Source organism: Labeo rohita, chromosome 14, assembly GCF_022985175.1.
Source record: "Labeo rohita strain BAU-BD-2019 chromosome 14, IGBB_LRoh.1.0, whole genome shotgun sequence".
Taxonomy (NCBI): Eukaryota; Metazoa; Chordata; class Actinopteri; order Cypriniformes; family Cyprinidae; genus Labeo; species Labeo rohita.
This window is the reverse complement of record NC_066882.1, coordinates 32,950,428-32,972,984: the sequence shown is the minus strand read 5'-3', so window position 1 is coordinate 32,972,984 and position 22,557 is coordinate 32,950,428. Positions and strand designations below refer to the sequence as shown.

General features: G+C 38.0%; 2 protein-coding genes across 7 annotated transcripts in view; both read right to left on the bottom strand.

The window, feature by feature from the left end:
• st3gal5 (ST3 beta-galactoside alpha-2,3-sialyltransferase 5) overlaps positions 1-10,558 on the bottom strand; it is a 31,667-nt gene extending 21,109 nt beyond the window's left edge. Inside the window, exons 1-4 of one of the 3 annotated variants that reach the window (XM_051128091.1) lie at positions 9,759-10,558; positions 9,545-9,678; positions 7,109-7,226; positions 6,906-7,026 (exon numbers count right to left, since the gene is read on the bottom strand). In XM_051128091.1, coding sequence (XP_050984048.1) covers positions 6,906-7,026; positions 7,109-7,146 — 159 coding nt within the window. In that variant the 5' untranslated portion in view covers positions 7,147-7,226; positions 9,545-9,678; positions 9,759-10,558. Of the gene's footprint in view, positions 1-6,905; positions 7,030-7,108; positions 7,227-9,544; positions 9,679-9,758 lie in introns of all 3 variants that reach the window. The other 2 variants (XM_051128089.1, XM_051128090.1) reach the window with 2 other exon arrangements.
• A 3,547-nt stretch (positions 10,559-14,105) lies between these two features.
• rell2 (RELT like 2) lies at positions 14,106-21,566 on the bottom strand. 4 transcript variants are annotated; one of them, XM_051128079.1, is made up of 6 exons: positions 21,255-21,566; positions 18,755-18,976; positions 18,178-18,240; positions 18,016-18,079; positions 17,492-17,674; positions 14,106-15,413 (listed from the first exon to the last, which is right to left on the bottom strand). In XM_051128079.1, exons 2-6 carry the CDS (start codon positions 18,945-18,947, stop codon positions 14,696-14,698), a joined length of 1,221 nt encoding a protein of 406 aa, XP_050984036.1. In that variant the 5' UTR covers positions 18,948-18,976; positions 21,255-21,566; the 3' UTR covers positions 14,106-14,695. The 4 variants fall into 4 exon arrangements, with proteins under 4 accessions (XP_050984036.1, XP_050984037.1, XP_050984035.1 ...); XM_051128080.1 differs by lacking the exon at positions 21,255-21,566 and adding an exon at positions 20,679-20,970; XM_051128078.1 differs by lacking the exon at positions 21,255-21,566 and having other exon boundaries at positions 18,755-19,094.
• Positions 21,567-22,557: the final 991 nt, after the last annotated feature.

The following is a 22,557-nucleotide window of genomic DNA, read 5'->3' as shown; positions in this document are numbered from 1 at the left end:
GTGCCACTTTATTCTCAGCAGACATTGTGCAACCGGCCGTGTGAGCAGTGCACGCATTCCCACAAAACACCTCCACCGTGAATAAATCACTATCCAAATGCATGAGTTTCATCACTGAGGTGCCATGTCCACATGAGAAACAATTAGCGTCCAAATAGGGCTCAAGTTTGCCTAGAGTGAGGGTTAATTTATTAACTTTTTAAACCAATGAATCCAAATAGATTTGAACAAGTATTAGGGTTTCTTGCAACAACATTTGATTACCTGCAACACGGTTATTAATATCTTTTGTTTGGTGCGAGTACGAAATAGCCATTTTAGACTCACAAACTTTGCTTTTTAGTTTTCTAGTTATAACATTTGTTCTTCAGATGTTCCTCTTTAAGAGAAAAAAAAAGTATCAGCATTCCCAAACAATTGCTTTCTGACCACTGAAAATGTGAACAATTTACCAATTTACTCATGGAGCCGCATTAAAGGAGAAGTCCACTTCCAGAACAACAATTTACAGATAATGTACTCACCCCCTTGTCATCCAAGATGTTCGTGTCTTTCTTTCTTCAGTCCTAAAGAAATTATGTTTTTTGAGGGAAACATTTCTGCATTTTTCTCCATATAATGGACTGATATGGTGCCCCGAGTTTGAACTTCCAAAATACAGTTTAAATGCGGCTTCAAACGATCACAAATGCGGTTGTAAACGATCCCAGCCGAGGAAGAAGAGTCTTATCTAGTGAAACAATCGGCTATTTTCATTTAAAATAAAAAAAATAAAATAAATACTTTTTAATCTCAAACGCTCGTCTTGTTTTTCTCTCCCTGAACTCGGGGTATTCTGACTCAAGACAGTTAGGGTATGTCGAACAACTCCAATTGTATTTTCTCCCTCAACTTCAAAGTTCAGGGACAGCAAGACAAGACGAGCGTTTGCCATTAAAAAGTATATAAATCGTATTTTTTTTTTTATGAAAACGACCGATGGTTTCGCTAAATAAGACCCTTCTTCCTCAGCTGGGATCGTTTACAACCGCATTTGTGATCGTTTGAAGCTGCATTTAAACTGTATTTTGGAAGTTCAAACTCGGGGCACCATATCAGTCCATTATATGGAGAAAAATGCTGAAATCTTTTCCTCAAAAAACATAGTTTCTTTACGACTGAAGAAAGAAAGACACAAACATCTTGGATGACAAGGGGGTGGGTACATTATATGTGAATCTTTGTTCTGGAAGTGGACTTTAAGATCTCCGTTCCTCCAGGACTGAATCATTGAGGGCCTTTAAAATGAAGATACCAAAAGAAAAATGTTGTGAAGAGCCAGAATCTAAAATTAACATATCTTTAATTTAATATTGCTGGAGTTACAAGCATGCAAATTTGAGGCAAAAAAAGAAAAGCTTTTTGCTATTTTTGAACTGTATTGTTGGCATACTGAAACAAAGATGGACAACAAATCTGCCATCTTTCTCAAGCCATTTTACACCCCTCTAATTTGGCATTACTCAATAAAAATAACTCTGTGACATTTAATATTTTGGCTATTATCACTACATGAGTTTGTCTTTCTACAGAAACCTAAGCAACACGGAATAACCCTATTAAAGGGGGTAATGAACTGAGAACCCAAAATCGTCTTGATCTTTCGACATAAGAGGTCACTGCACTATAAAAACATTCTGTAAGTTTCAGAACTCAAAACTTTGTCCTTAGCCTAAAAATAGCTTATATTGAAGGCAGTCTACCAAAACCACAGCTTGTTCTGCTCACTGTCTGTTTAGCCCCGTCCATCAGTGCACGTGCAGTGTTTACCAGAGAGGTGAAAGCGCAGGTCTATGCAGAAACTAAATGATAAAGATTGCTCCGAATACAACAAGATGCTCTGCAGTGCCAATGGACCTCTCTCTCATTTCCGGGTTTCTCGTAGTACTTGTCGTCATAGTCGGGTAAAATCCGAGAGCAGTGAATGGGAGAGTACCACAAATATATTTTTTGCATTCCCAATTGCTCAAATAACAAAAGAAAAACTGCACGATGGTTTTTTCACGACTTTCAATCAAAGGAAAAAAAAACTGAGAGAGACTGATAACGGCGGTCAAAAGAGAGAACAATGTCAAATTTACCGTCCCTCCCATTGACGCGACATCAGAAACACCCTCAGATTAGCGCTACCTTGTTTAAAACAAAATCTGAAAAAATTTCAAGGATTTATGATGATGACCGTTGAAATGCACCATCACAGTCTTTGCATTTCCTTCCTTCTGATCCCAACATTAGGAAAGAGCGGATGAACTTTATTTGTAATGAAGTTCCAGACTGCACGAGTATGAACTTGGTCTTTTGTCCACTTCATTTTATCACGTATTTGTTTACAGTTACCCATAGTGTCAGCGACGCAACGCTCGGTTTCTTATCTCCAGCCCAACACAATTCGACCCGGTATTTTCAAAAAGTGTGAAACTAAAAGACGTTGCTGTGACGACTAGTATAATGTTTGCTCTGCTATAAATTTACTGATTAAATCATTTATTATAAGACATTATTACTCCTCACCCATGAAGTATTCAGCCATACAGCATTATTGTACATTACTTTGAGCCTTATATTCTGAGACGAAGACGAGACGTTGACGAGCTAAAACTAATAACTGATGATAAAAAGTATGATGAAACTTAGGCCGCCTCTTTGTTAACAAGACCAGACAGGACTACCGGACATTGAAAACTCATCCTGAGGCTGTATCCTGGCCCAGTTGGATAAGGCGTGTTTGCATGTCTAGTCTCAGCATGACAGCTGTAATGGAAAGACCAAAATGCAAACTTGCGATCTGAAACAATGGCCTCAGCACCTGAAAGGTTAGGGATAGAATCATCAGATGTCCCGTTTTCCCTGGTCACAATTCGTTGTCGATTAACTTAAAGTCAGTGAAGGCGGGACAGGGGGAATCACGCTGACAGACAAACAGCAGAAGCGCTCTCTCTCGCGCAGGCTCCACTTCTTCAGTTCTCAGTGCTCAGATGCACACACAGTAGTCCAAATATGAGTATCTCACATAAATGATGCAAGTCATGGCTTAAGTGAACGTAAACAGGTGGGTAAAACCTGAATGTGTCAGTATTACATGCATGCCTTCCGTCTTAAAGGGACAGAATTTCTAATTAAATACCTATCTGTCATTAGTGTTATATTTTATATTATATATATATATATATATATATATATATTTTTTTTTATTTTTTTTTTTTTTTTTTTTATTATATTTTTATATATATACTTTTAATAAATTCCTGTTAAATTCCACAAGTTTTATGATTTCAATTCATTAGACATGCTTTTTGATATTTTTTTTTTTTTTTAATGTAACCATTAAAATAGAGTCTGGAAAAAAGTAAAATGGAATTTAGGAAAACTAAAACAGATTTCACAGGGCCCTCTTTATTTCATGTGTGTCTTTGTTTTATTGTAGTTGTCCCTTAGTTATTTGCATCTAGGTTTTTTTTATTAATAACAAAGATAAACTAAATAAATAAATAAATAAATATAAATTGTTGTTGTGAAATAAATGTACTAAATCATGAAGTAAGATTTGGCTTTATCTTTTAAGCGAACTTACCAATATAGCACAGATCTCCACACACCTGTAGGATCAGTAGTTGTTCACCATAATCCTGTGTAGCGGCACTGCCACGTGATATATTTTTTTTTTTTTTTTAAGAGGGGATGACATGCTTTGTTTTAACAGATAAAATAACTGTGATCTCCATTTGGATCATCTATTATTCAATCACTTTTCCTGTTGTTCTATGTTTTTTTTTCGTAGTATCGGTTCAGTAGCAGTAGATGAGAAGTAACTGAGTACAAATACTTTGTTACTGTACTTAAGTAGATTTTTCTGGTATCAGTACTTTACTTCACTATTTATTTTTTGGACTACTTTTTACTTTTACTCCTTACATTTTTACACACATATCTCTACTTTTTACTTCTTACATTTTCAAACCAGTCTCGTTACTTTAGTTTTAACCAGCATTTTGTGGATCACCATTCCATAACCAATCTCTAAATCATGAATCGGTTCGTCTGTACCGGCAACGCGATTCGGCTCGTACACGCTCTGCGTCTCCGGCCGACGGTTTCTATCAGAGTAATTAATTCGAGAGACTCCAGAACGAAATGGATCAGAGAGGCAAAACTATTGACCAGGATTTAAGTGCAGGTCAGTTTCATCTGTAAATAGGCTACTGTAGTTTGTCTTTGTTTAGTTAAGTGCTAGCATCTCTTAGCACTAGCAGCCAGAGGATTAATGATACTGTAAACTAAACTAAACTAAATTACAATTATTCAAAAAACTGTATGTAAAAGGACATCATTATTATTTACTGTAAAGTTACAGTAATAATTTAGAAAACAAATGTTATAGAGATCATTTCACAATACATTTACAGGGAGCTAGAGCAGATAACACAACCCTTACGAAAATTAAAACCAAAAATCATGGTTACTATTGTTAAACCATGGAAATCTCAAATTAACCATGGTTTTGCTACACTAACCACAGTCTGACCATGAAATTTGTAGTAAAACTATGGTTGTGAATTAAAACAGATTGTAATCAATCCGCCAAAAAACATGATTAATTTTAATAAGAGAAAAATAGGACTCATGATAAAGCAATAACATGTTCAGAATAATATTTTTTATGTGAAGATACTGTCATAATGTAAGTATTATTGTACTATTTTTGACATTTAGGCAATTTAGAAAATATAGTTTTACTAAATCTGTTAAATCTCTGGTTGCACAATAAAACAACACCTGGTCATCATGTGATACCTTAAACTGAACTAAAATAAAGTTGTTATTGCAAACAGAATACAATGAGGTGGTTGTTTTGCAACAAGGTGGAGACAGTTCTGTTCATAACAGTAGATGACTGATGGGAAAAGGGACAGGTACAAGAAAATTAGTGAGCAAACACACGCAAAGTGAGATGCAGAGAGATGTTATGGAAAATGAAAGTGCAGTTCAAGAGAGAACCTTTAATTATTTTGTTTAATTATTAGGTTTTAAACCTTTTTTAAAATGTGATGGCCATACAAAAAATAGGTGGTTTCAGAAGTTGTTGTGGGTGTATGTGATGGTCTGGATGAGTGTGAGATTTCACCAGCCTCTGTTCTACAGTGTGGTTGTTCAGCTTTGATACATTCATTAGCTAACAAAATTCTAAATAGAATTTATTTGTATTAATGTGTCAATATGACGCGAGGTCCAGTTATCAGCGTCACACTAAAACAGGCAGTAGTAATGGGTACATGTCAGAGCTCATACTTCTTTACTGTAACTTGAGTAAAAAAAAAAAAAAAAAAAAAAGTGTAGTCAGTACTTCTGCTTTTACCAGAGTATTTTTAAACGTGAGCATCTGCACTTCTGCTTGAGTGAATGATGTGTGTACTTTTGCCATCTCTGGTAGTAGTATTGTGATATTTTAGTCAGGTATCGCATCGAATCGAAGTCAAAATTTTGCTACCGTGACAACGCTAGTTAGAATAACACTTTACAGTAAAGCAACCTTTGTTAAAATGTATTAGGTAAGCTGACCTAGCACTTATTAATCTAGGTCAATAATTAGTTATAAATGATAAATGATTAATACATGTGTAGTACGTTAACATTACTTACTAAATAGTTTTCGATTCACTTATCTTTTAAGGCTGGTTATTTGTCACCTATGGTATCGATTTAGTATCCATACCGAGGTATCACATTGTGGTATCGCACCGAAGCCAGAATTATGGTATCGAGCCATCCCTATTTGGGAAACAAATGGTTTTCTTTGCTGTCTTCCCTAGTGAAAAATAAATATACTAAAATGAATTTAAAATACATTTATTTCATGCCAACTATACTACAAATACATTTACATTTTATGATGTAATAAAAATACCCCGCAATTGTACTTTTGTTATACTAAACTGGTATACTTAAAGTCTGCTCAATTGGTACAACTAATTTTGTGCTTCATGCACTTTAATTGTGTGGAAGTAGTGCTAAAGTTCACCTAAAGATAGACTTGAGTACATTCGATAGTGCTAAAGTGGAACTATTGCAAGTTTACTTTGTGTACACTTCAAATATTTAGCATTTAAAGACCGATATTATTGAAAGATCATACGATCCTCATCCATGCATTTTAAATCTACTACTTTTTTACTAGGGTAATTTCAATAATTTTCCATACAGTACTGTGCACTTCTAACTTCAAAGTCAGCACTGTTCACAACCCACACACTGTGAGAACTCAAGAATCCCACGATGCTGTTAGCTTACACTTGGCTGAACTTCAACACGATCAACGCTTAACAAAAACAATACAAGAAGTCAAAGGGAAAAAGCGGCTTGGTAAATTTCATTATGTGACGTGAACTTCACTCAATGTGATGCTGTTACCTGCCGTGTTGTTTACACACTGTAAAATAAAGTCATAGAAACTATAAAATATGACTCATATCGTATCAATTAATAATTAAACTAGGCACAATCAAAATTCGGAGCAGCTATGTGCACTCCAACAGTCAAGTGAAAGTGAACAGTTTTAGGCCAGAGCTCGTTGTCTGTATCACTTTAGGGTTGTGATGAGTACAGACGAAGCAGATCTGTGTTTCCTAGAACCACAGTCAGCAGTTCCGCTGAACTATATTGGTAACCACAGAATTTGCAACCATAGCATTCTGCTTTTATGCACCAGCAACTAGTGTCTCAATTTCCCACCACAAATTCCATCCACGTCACTTATATTTGTGATTTGACAGCACAGAAGACAATAGAAGCTCATTTAATTTGAGTTGACCACAGAAATGATACAGATACTTCCTGAATGTGATGTAAAAAATGATGTGAAACAGACGCACCTGTCGGTAGATGGGGTCCACCGGCACCTCCACAGGCTTGGGGTCCTTGCGGAAGATGGGCAGTTTCAAAAGAAGAACCAGCAAAATCAACAGCAAGCTCAGAAGGGGAATAAGCAGCCTTCTGCTGAAGTGAAAAGGGTCAGTGACATGACATTCTCAGGTGAATTCTTCATCTTTAAAGTATTACGGTTTCTGTCGTTTACCTGGGTTGACAGTGCCACTGTCTGATGGTTCTCCCCATGGTCGCCGACCACCGGATGCTGCCTTCACTTCTGCTGCCTGAAACGAGAGGCGCGCGCTTCCGCGTGCGATCGACGACACCTTCGAAGCGGAAAATCAAGACGACTGATGAATCAAAACAGCACACAATGCAGTACTGAAACCACCACGGCAACGTACAAGTGCATTCTCAATCCTGTTTGCAAATCCTGCTAACAAATTCAGCAACCCCTCTTTAATCCAAAGACATATTATGGTGTAATAGTGATTTCTTGACAATTAAAAGGAGTTATATAGCCCACCGAATCATTCTCAGACTTGACAACAGTGGAAGCACTAGGCAAGAGCATTTCTCGGCACAAAAGAGGACGATGGTACCAGAGGAACCACATCATTGGTTTAAATGTGAAAAGTAACAGAAATTCAAAAACAATGGACTTGTGACAATGCCCCTGAAATCATCAGGGCTTCAATTTAGTGATGATTGAGTTTTTGCTAGGAAAAAAAAAAAAGAAAAAAAAAAAAAAAAAAAGAGCAGGAGAAATACCAAGCAAGGTCTCAGAGCCGACAGGAGCTATGAAAAGAGTGTCTGTTTATCTCAGAGCAAGATGCAGCCTGCAGAAGCGATATGAACGGTCGTTTAACCACCACAAAACCACCTGCTTTAGCTAAAGCCCTTTGAAGTCATTTTGAACCTCTTCAAGGCTTATAATTGCAACATATAGACTTCTGGGAATCCAGACTCTGGTCTCATGAGATTAATCAGTCATTTTGTATCTATATGCATCTGACACGCTATGGTGCTGCTAGAGTACAACGAGAAGTGTCTGGTTCCCGCAGTGAAGTTCAGCGGTACTAAAGCTCTTCTATAGGGATGTTCGAGCGCCGAAGGCGTCGTTTCATCAGTGCTGTCACGTTAATTCACAGATCACTGTGTGATGTAATACAAAAGCTTGAAACAGAAGATGCTTTTCATTCCTCGCATTGATAGACATTTTTCAACATCACAATGACTATGTACTTTTTTTCAGGGTCAAAATCCTTCATTCATAAACTGTATTAATAATCATTAAGAAATAAAATCGAAATATTTTCAATTTATTTAGAGGGCATGTACTCATTATGACAAGTACTGTATATAAACCCTTTCAATTCATAGAATAAATACCACTGTATCGCCATGTTTTGAACACAAACTATTATAACACCACCAAAATACATAAATAAATAGCAGGCGACAGTAATATAAAACTTAGCGAGATTTTCGTGAAATACTTTCGGAAGAAAAGTTATACAATCCATAACACAACACAGATGTTTAATGTGCCTATAAACATAATAAAAAAAAAAAAGATTGCAGCTTCAAAGGCTCTAAACGATCCCAGCCGAGGAAGAAGGGTCTTATCTAACACGATCGGTCATTTATTTCGGAAAATAAAAATTGTAAGCTTGACACAGACCCACAGACCCAGTGTTTACAAAGCGAACGCGCAAAGACTAAGAAAGTGCAAGTAAGTCAAACGCTGTTTATAAACAAAAAGGTACAACGATGTCGGACGATTCTGAAGTTGTAGGAGAAAATAAGATGGAGTTTTTCAACATACTCTACCTTTTTGAGCTGGAGTACACAGACGATGAACTTGTGGTGATTCAAAGACGTGATTTGTAGTAGTGATGGGAAGTTCGGATCATTTTAGCGAGTTGGACCTTTGAGTCTCGTTCAGCAAAATGAGCAAATCTTTTTTCAAGTCATTTCACTCATTTTAGCAAAATCAGCATCACGTGACGGCCCATAAGATGAACGAACGACTCGTAAAACCCGAAGACTCGAAACAGGTGAACTAATTCCAGTAAAGAACCTAATAGGATGTTGCGCATGCGCGACTGAACGAATCACTCCCCGAATCACTCAAAATGAACGAATCGTAGCCTGTGCTACACAAGCTTTTGTGCTTAAAAAGTATACACGTTTATTTTTCTTAAAAAATGACGATCGTTTCGCTAGATGAGACCCTTCTTCCTCGACTGGGATCGTTTAGAGCCTTTGAAGCCGCATTTAAACTACATTTTGGAAGTTCAAAATCGGGGCACCATTGAAGTCCATTATATGAAGAAAAATGCTGAAATGTTTCCCTCAAAAACCATAATTTCTTCACGACTGAAGACAGAAGGACATGAACATCTTGGATGACAAGGGGGTGAGTAAATTATTTGTACATTGTTGTTCTGGAAGTGAACTTCTCCTTTACTAACGTTTGGAAAAACTGTAACGTTCTTAATTCGCTACATTACTAATACAACACCAAAAGCGATACACAAACACGAAGTATACTGTATAAGCCGCGTCATAATAAAGTGCTGTGCTCTTGTTTATACCGGGACTTGATGTAATTACAATAATAATCAATATTCACACTTACCTTTGTCTACAGTGTTGTCAGGATGACCCGCATGTTGAGCACAGTGATTCCCCGCCGTTCATGTCAATGTCCACATCCATGTTTTAACTCCTTACAGTAAGTCAGACTGGGAATTTTCGGACGCTGCATTGACGCTACGTCGAGAAAACAGAATGTTATGTTTATATCATCATGTCTCGAGACGGTTTAACATAAAAGCCATTGTGTAGCCTACCTATCTAAGCCAGCCGTGTGTCGACGCCATTGCCGATCGAATGTGCTGGAGCAAACGCACAAGTCGTGCCACAACGTGCCTAATCTTATGGATGCAACGCGTATTAATAAATCGCTTCCTGAAGTGTTCGGTCACGTCACCGAATTATTACTTATAAAGCAAACGGCGTCCTTCGGCGGAACCAGGAGAAACCCGCTGATAAACGCTCGAGCGCTTCTTCTCCGGGCGTGTCGCGGTCAGACTGTATCATTCCCCACAGCGCACAGTATAATGACCACACAGGGAAGTACAGGGGAAATTACATTACAGTTTTAACGGACTGCAGAAGAATTTAAGCTTTCTTTCCGAACGCGCAATGTGAAAATACGGTGTCAGTTTAATAAACCCAGCCGGTGTAACCACAACGAAAGCCAAACTACAAGATTTGACATATATTATATAACAACCGCAAAGCGTCCAGCGTGTAAACAATGTGATTTACACGCTTAATTTAACAGAAACTCAAAACGTACATGACAACGCCACCAGTACCTGCATCTCATATCGCGTGATATTTGCATGAAATCGCATGTGCACAACCACAATAAACAGTCTCGCACTGTCGGACTCAGAGCGGGTCTCTGTCCCAACTTCCGGCCTGAGCCTGCTGTCCTGAAACAGACATGTCCAGCTTCAGACCCGCAGCGCCACCAGTCTCGGGACAGCAGAAAAAAACGGGTCCCTCCTTCCCAGGCTGCTGCGTTACTGAAGTGGAGTGACGCCACACAAGTATGAGGTGGACAGCTGACTCCTTAAGATTTCGGTGTGGGGCTTAGTTTAAACAAACTGAAAATTTAGAGCTTTTTTTTTTTTTGCCCCATAAATGGATTTCCAGCTGCATCTGACCTTTATATGCGCAACATTTTCTAACCTTATTAGAGGTAGGGGAGAGTGGGGTAAATTGACCCACCCCTCCTATCTTGGCAGCTGTACACTTTTACTGTCATGTGACCACGTATTTTGGAATCACACATAATTTCCTGCCAGACTGTGAAAAGGAGAGGCACACTGGCAGGGGCGGATCTACCGGGATCTGCCACCCTGAGAAAAAGCTGTGCCACCCCAGAATGATCACAGAATACAATATAAACATAAGCAGTGTTTCATGTGCTCATTTTCAGCCTTGTCAGAGGCTTGTCTTAAAGTCTTGTTTAAAAACATAAATAGTTTGGTCAGTTACATGTTCTAGCTGTTTGCTAAAGTGTTGCTAGTTGGTTGCTAGGACATTCTGGGTGGTTGCTGGTCTCTCGCTATGCAGTTGCTGGGGTGTTGCTAGATTTTATGGTTGATAGTGTGCAGTGTTGGGGAGTAACTAGTTACATGTAACGGAATGACGTAATTTAATTACAAAATAAATGTAACTGCAATTAGTTACAGTTACTGAGAAAAAATTAGTAATTAAATTACAGTTACATTTGAAAATGTTAATGATTTCAAAGGGGGTTACTTTTTTTTTTTTTCACACACACCCACATACAGATTTCATTGACTTCTTTCCAAAATTGCATTGACTGCTCTAAAATGAGACACCAATGTTTCAGGAGTTTAGGACACAGAATAAATGCTTATTCTCAACTGATTTATATCCTATTTGAGTTTATGCATATATTTTATTTTTTAGGATTATTTGTTTTTTTCCAAGCCATTGTTAGATGTCAGTGTTTCCAGTTGTTATTGCAAAATAAAGATGTGTATTATCCCTTACTTATTATAATCTTAATTATAAGATTAAAGTGATAAAGTCTGACAGTAATCAGTGTTGAGTGCTACTGTAAGGTTAACTCTGCCTGGTTGTAAAATGTGACCCTGGACCACAAAACCAGTCATAAGGGTCAATTTTCCAAAACTGAGATTTATGCATCATCTGAAAGCTGAATAAATAAGCTTTCCATTGATTTTTGGAAATTCCATTATAGTTCTTAAAAACGAATATTACTACTCAAAAATTTGTATTTTACAAAAATTTTACAAAATATCTTAATGATCTTTACTTAATTTCCTAATGATTTTTGGCATAAAAGAAAAATCAATAATTTTGACCCAATAAATGTATTTTTGGCTATTGCTACAAATATACCCCAGCGACTTAAGACTGGTTTTGTGGTCCAGGGTCACAAATGATTAACAGTTGAAAATATTAGAAATTTAGAAAAGTAATCAAAAAGTAATCAAAAGTAATGTTACATTAATAAAGTAACTGAAAAGTTACACTACTTATTACATTTTAAATAGAGTAACTTGTAATCTGTAACCTATTACATTTCCAAAGTAACCTTCCCAACACTGATGGTGTGTTATGATTACAGACATTCACTCCTCTGTTAATAACAAAAAATCAGACACTGTTTCCAAAACTGATCCAGTTTCAGTGCTTTGATATTATCATATTTCTTTCTAATGTTAGGAAATTAACATTAAATCATCGACATTAACATCTTAAACTTGCACTAGAATATGATTTATACCATCTAAGTAGTAATTTAATAGAATTGCATGTCTTCTTTAGTGATATAAGCTCTGAAACGTTTACAGTATAACCTGTTGAAGTTTTTTTTTTTTATATATATATATATATATATATATATATATATATTGTTTATTGACTTGGTGTCATGATGGACATTGAAATGTTATTTATTTTTTCATTTTAAACAGTATAGATGATTACTTAATGGTAATGCAATATTTGTGAACACAACTGTGTATGTCAGACTATAAATCCCCAAAAACTATGCATGGGGGCTTGCTTTGGTGTTGCCACCCCTCATAGACCCCATGCCACCCCTTTGCCACCCTAAAAATTATTTTCTAGATCTGCCCCTGCACACTGGAGGAGTGGAAGGCACCCATTTACTTTAAAAACAGTTTTTGGCTTGTCATAGTAAAATTTTAGCATAATAGATGTAAAAGCCATTACATCAAAGCAAATTTATCCAGGTCTAAAAATATTTATGATGCATATAGATGATTTAGCAACGTTTAAAAGCATGCAAATCGTTTAGCTAAATTTTAGCCTGAATTGGTAAGATTTTTTCCCCCAAAATGCCAGCTATGGGGCAAAATGCAGTCAAATGCTGTGGGGTAAGTTGAGCCAACACTTTTACTTACCCCACCGTAAGGAAAACTGAAGTTAAGTAAATCTCTAAATTATAAACTGGTATTTTAATGTGATATTATCTAACTGGTTTAGCTTATCATACATACATATATATATATATATATATATATATATATATATATATATATATATATGTTTAGTTAATTTTTCGAAAATTCGAAAGTTCGACAATGAAACTTAATTTGACTGGTTTTATTTTAGGTCAGCTTTAAGAAAAAAATTATGTTTGAAAAAGGAAATTTGATTAATAAATTAGTTTTTAAAAGAGGTCAATTATCTTTAAAATTTTACATGGGTTTGAATCAGATTCAGGTATATATATATATATATATATATATATATATATATTTATTTATTTATTTTCAGCCATATATTCAGATTCAGCCAGGCACCAGTTCTCAAATGAACAAGCACAGTGTGATTTATGATTACTGATGACATCAGCATGAATCAGGTTTGTGGACTGATGAACATTACACATTTTCCCGTCCAAGGGAATCAAAGGCAGCACTAAGGTCCAGTAACACTAACAGAGAAATACGTCCATGAATGAAATGGTCTGAACCCTGGCTGGAATTCCTCACAAGTAGCATTTTTTCCAAGAAAGAACATAGTTGTGAAAATAGCACCTTTTTCCAGTATTTTGATAGAAAACGTAGATTTGGAATCGGTCTGTAGTGAACTAATTCCCTAGAATCAATACAGTATTTCCACGAAGGGACAGTGGAGAAGCATCATGGGAGGCTGGAAACTCTTGGCCTGATGGCCAACGATCCACAGAAATGTCTGGAGATCCATCAAGACTGAGTCATGTGGAGATCAAGGAGTGACTGTCATCAAGAAACAACAATCCAACACCATCATATATAACACTGGCACAGAAGACACATTTTAACTGCTCTGTGTTATGATGATTTGATGTATATTAGACCTTCAATAAGTTTATTTTAGTCCATTTTATTTCACTTTCCTTAACCTAGTCTGCAGGAAATGCCCAGGAGATTAACTAGTATAAAGAAGGCAGAATGACAATCAAACAGGAGACGTTAAACACAACAACTGCGCCGGTGATCACCTTTCTAGATTGAGGAATTACCATCTTACCGACATTTGAAACAGTTTTCACTCAGAAATGCCTAATTAATTTAACAAATAATTGCTGAAAATAAAACATGACCAAGGCTGAAATATTATGTTCTTGTAAAATGTACTTTTTGTTTATTCACAGCTTTGAAATAAAAAAAAAAAATAAAATATATATATATATATATATATATATATGTTATAGTGCACAAGCTTCACAAATCAGGATCATGACTTTATTGGACTCTACATACACTTCCAGCACACTAGGATCCTTTAAGGCTGCTTTAAGGTGTGCTGTGGTCAGTGGACTCTGTGCTTTAGCAGCCTGAGATGTCCTGCTTTTATTGTGTTTTTTTCAAGGATAATGTAAATACACCATTCTTACCCTTATCTCTGTTCTTTCAACAGCCACAATCTCACAGTTCAGTCTGACCCTGTTTACACAGAGATGACATCAGCCGGTTCGACCTGTGGAGGGAGCCGCTGTACTCACTGTACTTACTGTACTCAGCTGTGTTACTGAAATATGAAGCTGCTTTGTAAAGATGTGAACAGAAAACCACCAAATTATTGGTGTACTTCAATATATATATTGCTTTTCAATTAGGCCCATCAGATATTGATTTAATACGCAATTAATTCACAAGTGTGTTCCTGGTCAAAGCATTATAAGTTTTGCATTTCAGTCTGGTTATCAATAAACACTGGTTTGAACATCTTCTGATGTTATGTTTGTGGGTTGATTGTCTGTACTCTCCTGGCTAACAAGTCCAGTCTTAGCATCATCGTGTGTTGTCATCTCATCTCTGTTGTCGGTGTCAGCTGCAGGCGTGTTGATGGTCTCCTCCACGGTCCGTACCACAGAAAACCTAGAGCCGATATTAGAAGCATCGCCAACAATCCCTGAAGTGTTTGCATTCATTTTGTCCTGTAATGTCTCATTGAAAGTGTCTTCATCAGTTCTCTGGTTCTCCAGGCTGCTCTCCTGTAACTGACTCCCGGAGGCTTTATTTGAGTTTTCGTCTAGAGCGGTTTGGGTGGGACCGGTCGGAGACGGCGCGCCGGAGCTCCAGCACTCAGATAACTGATCGGCGGTGCTCGACTCCTCCTTGTCCTCCGCAAACACCTCCTGTCCCGCTTTAGTCTCCGTAGGATTTCCGGTCTTATAGAAGCCCAGCAGCGTCACGCTTTTCTTGCGTTTACCGAGGTTCGGGACTTTGCCGTTCGCTGCTCCGGCGTCTCTGAACATGTTGCGGATGTTGTATTCGTCCTGAGGTTTTCTAGAAGTGTCTTTGTGGCCCGTCCTGCCGTCTGAGAGCGTTGTGTCGTTCGACGTGTTTCCTGGCTTTGCCGCAGGAAGATTCATCGAACCCTGCAGGCTGTTCCTCTTCTCCATGTGGGTGACACGAAATCTGTCAATTTAGGCAGGTATAAAGATGGTATTTAGCTCGGCTATATTCCTTAAATCTTTACACACATAATGCACATCTTAATTCTAGTATATTAATATTATTGTCTTCCATCCAGTCATGGCCAAAAAATATGGCACCCTTGCAATTCTGTCAGAAAATGCAACCCTTCTCTCAGAAAATTGTTGCAGTTGCAAATGTTTTGGTACTCACATGTTTATTTTATTATTATTATTATTTCTTTTTGTTTGTTTGCAATTGAACAACACAAAAAAAAAAAACCAGAAGAAAAGTAAAATCAATTTCACACAGAACCCAGAAAATGCACTGGACACAATTATTGGCACCAAGTTAATATTTGGTAGCACCCCCTTTGAGAAAAATAACTGAAATCAATCGTGAGTTTCATTACACCTCTCTACTGGAATTTTGGACCACTCTTCTTTTGCAAACTGCTCCAGGTCATTCAACTGCTGTTTTGAGATGGAAGGTGTTCTATAGGATTCAGATCTTTTCAGAACTCTCCAGTGCTTTATTTGTAACCATTTCTCAGTGCTTTTTGAAGTGTGTTTCGGGTCATTGTCCTGCTGGAAGACCCATGACCTCTGGTGGAGACGCAGCTTTCTGACACTGGCCACTACGTTGCGCCCCAAAATCCTTTGTTAATCATCAGATTTCATGATACCGTTCACACAGTCAAGGCATCCAGTGCCAGAAGCAGCAAAACAACCCCAAAACATCTTTGAACCTCCACCATGTTTGACTTCTTTTCTGCCATGATGTCCTTTACCAAAAAGCTCTACTTTTGTCTCATCTGTCCACAGTACGTTCTCTCCAGTCTTGCTTTTTTATGCCTTTGTGCCTTGATGACTTTTTCATCCTCCTGGGTCTCCTACCATAGCGCCCCTTTTCATTCAGATGGTGACGGATAGTGTGAGCTGACACTGTTGTACCCTGTGTCTGCAGATCAGCTTGAATTTTTTTTTTAAAGTTAATCAGGCTTCTTTATCCACCATTCAAACGATCCTTCGTTGTAATTTTTCATTAATTTTGCTCTTCCATCCATGTCCAGGGAGGTTAGCAACCGTACCATGGGCTGTAAACCTCTTGATGATATTGTGCACAGTGGACACATGAACATTAAGATCTCTGGAGATGGACTTGTAGCCTTGAGATTGTGCAACTCTTTACACGTCTTTCTTTTCTCCATGCTCAGTGTGACACACAACACAAAGGTTGAGTCAAGTTTTCTCCATTTTAACTGGTTGCAAGTGTGATTACTATATTGCCCGCACCTGTTACTTGCCACAGATGTGTCTAAATGCAAATTACAGGAGCATCACATGCTTGAAAAGCAATTATTTCTTTCTGTGTGAAATTGTATCAAGTTTGACTTTTCTTCTCTGTTGTTTTGTGTTGTTGAAGTGCAAACAAAAAAGTAAACATGTGAGTGTCAAAACATTTGCAACTGCAACACTTTTCTAAAGGAAGGGTTTCATTATCTGACAGAATTGCTAGGGTGCCAATATTTTTGGCCATGACTGTAATATTCTGCAATGCTTACCGGTCTAAACGGTCACACACAGTCAAAAGTCTGGACACACTTACATTACTAATTTACATTACTCATTATCCTAAATGCTTTTGACCTGAAGGATAGTGCTTAAATGCTTGAAATTAGTTTCCAGACTAATATAAATCATGTTCACCTACTAATTTATTTACAAAATTGGGTTATGACATTTATTTTCTTGTCTAAATATATTCATTCAGATTTACATGTGTGCAGGCCAAGTGATGTCGCCAACTACTGGCCTGGCATGAATAATACAGTGCTTTTAGACGTTTACAGAGATGCATATGAACGGTGATCGTTTTGACAGCACTGTCATCTGAATGCAAAACTTTTCAGAAACACAAAGGAATACCTTTACTATTTGTAGTACAATTGTTGTTAAAGACTGTATTTGGATTCTGTCTGTCGTATTTGATTAACGCCTCTATATACGTGACAGTTTCATGTTTTGAGTGCAGGACAGTAATGAAGAATGAGTGCGACTGGTAGTGCTGCTGAATCTGACCTGCCCACAGAAAACACGGTCTGCTCTCCCGGTCGGGCTCTGACTCGAGACACGCGGCTCCTGCGGCGCGTTTTTAACACGTGACCCTGCGCACAGTGAACACACGAGCTGATCTCCCCTCCCAGATGAACCGTGTGATGGTGAAGCGGAAGACCACCCACGCTATCTTTGTGATGCAACCTGCTGAGAAGAACAGCATTAGAGAAATAACTTCAGCATATGTTCCTCTCTTACACCTCCATTCATTCAGAGGGAGAAGAACTTCACACATTTACGTGCCTTTGCTTGGCCTACATCAGGACCAATGCTGAACTAAGTACTGCATAAAAGCATGTCTTTAGACTTTACATCCAACTGTAATACAACTGAAACAAAACGGAAGACTGAAAGTAATCTCTGTTACATCAAACATGCAAAACTGACAAAACCTTTTAAAACAATTCTAACAAAACATTGTGTTTCTCCACTGATCAGACTATGGAGCAAAATACACATTTAAAGAGCCACAAAAGTAATGATTATACCGTGGATCGTGATGTTCACAAACATTTTGGCCAACCAGCATCTGTTTGAAAGCCTCCGTATTGGCTATAACACAAAAACAGCAAAACAATGGTGAAGAACATTTAGAACCACAACCAATGCAATAGTGAATTCTGCAGAAAAGAAGAGAGAACCATCTCCACCTTCATTCTCAATGATGCATTTCAGGATTTGTTCCACTGTGTCTTGACTGTCTTCGGAGTCATCTGAGGAAAAAGAGTTTTCTCATTTTAGACAATATTTTAATGATAGTAATGAAAAACTGTGTAACAGTACTTGAGAGAGTCTTTCTTTTCTTTGCACTCCGAGGCTTTAAATTGTTAAGTGAGTCTAAGCATTATTGTAATATACCATAAACGTCTGCTCGGCAGTATGCTGGGAAAAAACTCAAAGGTCAATGGAAAAATTGTGCTTATTTTGGGATCCTGTCTCTGGATTATACAAACAAAACAAAAAAACATGATTCTGAGGGATTTCTTGGTATTGTGCCAAGGAATCTGAACACATCCTTCATGGGATACAGATGCAGAGTATTAAAAGGCAAGAAAACCTAATTGTGTTTTCTTCAATCTCTCTCTCATAATATGAAAGTGTTGAAATATTCCTCACAAATGTGACCTGCTGACTACACGTGTGAACGTAGACTTTATTGTAAGCCTCGTTGTATCTGTCTTTTTTTTTTTTTTTTTTTTTAATAAAACAAAGGTTGACATGACTTGCCATCTTGCTCTGCCCCCAGTTTGTCTTCACAGTTTTCTTCATCCTCCTCCAGTTGGCAGCGGTAGCCCTTCTTCTTCAGTAAGTGACAGATCAGAAAACCCAGAAGGCCCGTGATGAAGAACAGAAACACCAGCAGGAAGATGGTGTATGCCGGAGGGGGATCGCCCACAACGGGCGTCTCTTGGTCTGTCATCACCCCCGTCTTCTTCACACGGACGTCCGCTGCAAACAGAGCGAAAGGATGCAAGTTACGTTTATACAGCAGGTAACGAACACACGACTTAAAGCTGCTTTCTCTCCAGCGCTGAGACGCTTGTCTTTGTCACGCCATCGGACTCTCTTGGCTCATATAGATAATCAGTCCCTGAGCTCCATCGGGGTATATTTCCTGTGAACGCGTGCCGTTATCTTGCCATGCAGACGAGTGTTGAGAGGATCTCGACCCACACCCTCTGACCAACACACACACCGCACAGCACTTCACATCATTCAACAACAACCGCCATTAACGACAACTTATAAAAATGAATAAGTGAGAATGCTGATTTTATTCGCATAGTGCGTTTTACAGTGCGTATTATTGTAAAAATAGTCTTAATGCCTTCAATGAATTAGCTGAAGGTAAGTGACTCAGATCTGACTCAAAAGAGCTGCTCAAGTTCTCGGCAAAGATGTAAAGAAACTATTCCAATATATTGACCTGTCTGAAATGTATAAGAAAGCTGAGGCTTGGTACAGATAAATGTGTGAATGTAAATCAGAAGGATCTGTGCAAATGAATGATACTGTTGTAGAAGCACTTTACTGCTGATGGAAAGCTAATTCAATCTCCAGCAGTCACAGTTCCATTCACCAAAACAGCAGTTTGAGTGAGGCAGATGACTGATATTGGAACAGACATTTTACTGCTACTGCAGTTTCTGTGTGATGCGTTTATCTGCCCGTCACTTTATATGATCCAGCATTGGGGAATCCAAGTCATGAATGCATTACGTGGACTAGAACCCAACATTAAGTGCATTGTTCATAAGCTGCTTAATTTGTCCAGATTCAGTCTGTTGACATGTGATCTCTTATGTCACATTTCTGTTTGATGTTCCTGTAGTGAACATGACTGTAGGATCTTACATATTAGCGTTAGTCAGTGATGACTTTTGGTGGTTTGCCATTTGTTTTCCAGGAGCCAGCTCTTCAAGGTCTTTATATTGAAACTGCTGAATTAGTTATGACATCGGATCATGTTACAGTGCGTCTCTCGTACTGACTACAGGGGAAAGCTGTTAGCGTGAGCGAGATCCTCTGCAGAGTGACTCAGCATTCTTATGACCTCTACGAGAAAACACACACTGATGACGCTGCAGGAACCATTCTCATCCTCAGACCATTGAAACACGACCCACCATCATCATCAGTGTGTTTTGGTTCGTCTGTGCTCCGAACTCATCGTCCAGACGCAGTGCATTCAGTGTTTTCACATGGGTCATACACAAAATAATAAACACAATATGCACACATCCTGCCTACAGGAATCATTTCCCAACATATATAAAAATAGTCAGCTAGTGATGGCTAAATACACTTACGTATGCAACAACAATAATATCCCTATAGATTTTTAGATTCAAAAATGCTTTGAAACATAAAGCAGAGGCACTGTATAGACATGTAAACCTCCTTTATGCTCAACTACTGAATGAACCTGTGTCAGGTACAGATGTCAGAGTTTGAACTACTACCGTGCAGCCAAAACATGCAGATATCTTTTCATGGAATTTATTATAAAACTATCTATTCAATTGCACATACTTATCTTATAGTAGATATACAATTAAAAGAGACAAATAAACCGCACAAACAGAGAATATTGTCAGTGCACTCGGTCCTGCTGCTCAGAGCAATGCTGAACGTGATTTTCCAGTCTCACCTTGAGCTGTCGATGTTTTCTGTGGTGCGCAGATGAGGAGCTCTCCTGTGATGTAGTCACCTACTCTGATTTTTAAGAAATGGCGACACTATATTTATTTTGAAATTAAAACCAACGGGCTGCTCTATTCAGTGCAACTCAACGACTGGATATTTACCGCATCACAACCATATTATCACAGCTGTTCTGTGTGATCATTGTTATTAATAGTTCCCGCGTACATGCGCGTTTCCCTCTCTGTGTTTATAGACTTGTGCCAAGTTAAAGTTTCGTTGCGTTCCGCTCTTATTAACGGGTTCAGGTAAATGAGTGAGTGAACGGCTCGTACGCGCTGGTTAAACACTGTAATAAAATCTGCGGGAAGTTACTGATTTGTCTCATGATGACTTTTACCGATTATTGTGGCGTGAACTGTCTTTATTATTAAGCTACATTTCCTACATTTCCCAGACCTATAATAACCTTTAAAACTGAGATAAGTCAGAGACCACATGCTGTAAAACAGTTTTCTTTCGAAAACAACAACAACAACAACAAAAACAGCAATAATCAGGTATTGCGTTCTCAGGTACTCACCAGAGCTTCTGACGACCAGGAGAAGAGCTTATGATGCTTTCAGCAGAACACTGAGTGTTAAAAAACAGCAGCAGCAGCAGCAGCTGGACTCATGATGCAGTCCGATACATATTTAAAGGAAGATGACACTAGAAATGCTCTCTGCTGAGCAGCTCCTTCACTTCTGGGTCAATCTTGATATCCAGTAACATTTTGGCTTCATCATTGTTGGGGGAAAATGTTTTTTTGCATTCTACCAAAATAGTGACATTTAGCTATTAGGAATACATATTGGCCAAACCAATATGTCCCATTTCTTGGATGGTATATGTCTCTTATGCCATATAAGTATTTTTTTTTACTCTTGAAACAATAATAAAACTATTATACTGATGAATAAAATATGTCTTGATTATTGGGAACGGGAATTGGGGTTACTTTTTGTACCCAACAGGATGGTAACTGTTAGAATTTAACATCTAACTTGATTAACTGCCGAGATTCGATTTTAGTTGAGCGATGGAGCACAGAGTCAGGATCCTGGACCATTGAAATGACCACACACAGAAAAGGTGTAATTCACTCAAAGGCACTTTATTAAAGAAAAGACACTAATATTTATATGGTAAAATAGGGAAGTGAAAGATCCACATCACTCCCTTCAGGAAACACACCAGTACATCATGTCTTATGATTCTCTAGGCTAGACTTATGTCATGTCTACTTTTCAGGTTAGTATGAGAAGGGCACAGGAGGTCAGGATTATTACAATCTCACAGTAACTAATACAAAAAAATGGCATGGTCAAAAACATATATGCACTGTTAATGCTCCTCACCTCACAAAATAAGACAAAAGTATGCCAAATATTTAAAATTGCTGTCAAATTATTATTTAAAACAGGGGGGGGCCCAAACTCGGTCCTGGAGGGCCGGTGTCCTGCAGAGTTTAACTTAACCACAATTGGACACACCCAAACTAGCTAATCAAGCTCTCACTAGGCATACTAGAAACTTTCAGGCAGGTGAGTTGAGGCAAGTTGGAGCTCAATTCTGCAGGACATCGATCCTCCAGGACCAAGTTTGGGCACCCCTGTTTTAAAATTACTTGCCTAACAGGGCGGAAAGGAACATAACAGGGTGGAACAGCAGTGTTAACAGGTTCTAACAATGAATGAGCTTTCCGTCATTGTCCTGCATGGTTTGCCATCTGTAATGTGTGGAACTGCACCTATGTAATGTTGTTTCAAAACATAAACAAATAAATCAATTAATATATATATATATATATATACACACACACACACACACACACAGAAGTTGTC

Coding starts and splice junctions, on each gene's coding strand:
- rell2 (XM_051128079.1), bottom strand. CDS start 18,947: ATGACAGACCAAGAGACGCCCGTTGTGGGCGATCCCCCTCCGGCATAC. Junction 18,080..18,177: donor ATGCATCATTGAGAATGAAG/GTGGAGATGGTT, acceptor TTTGTGTTATAG/CCAATACGGAGGCTTTCAAA. Junction 15,414..17,491: donor ACCGTGTTTTCTGTGGGCAG/GTCAGATTCAGC, acceptor CTAAATTGACAG/ATTTCGTGTCACCCACATGG.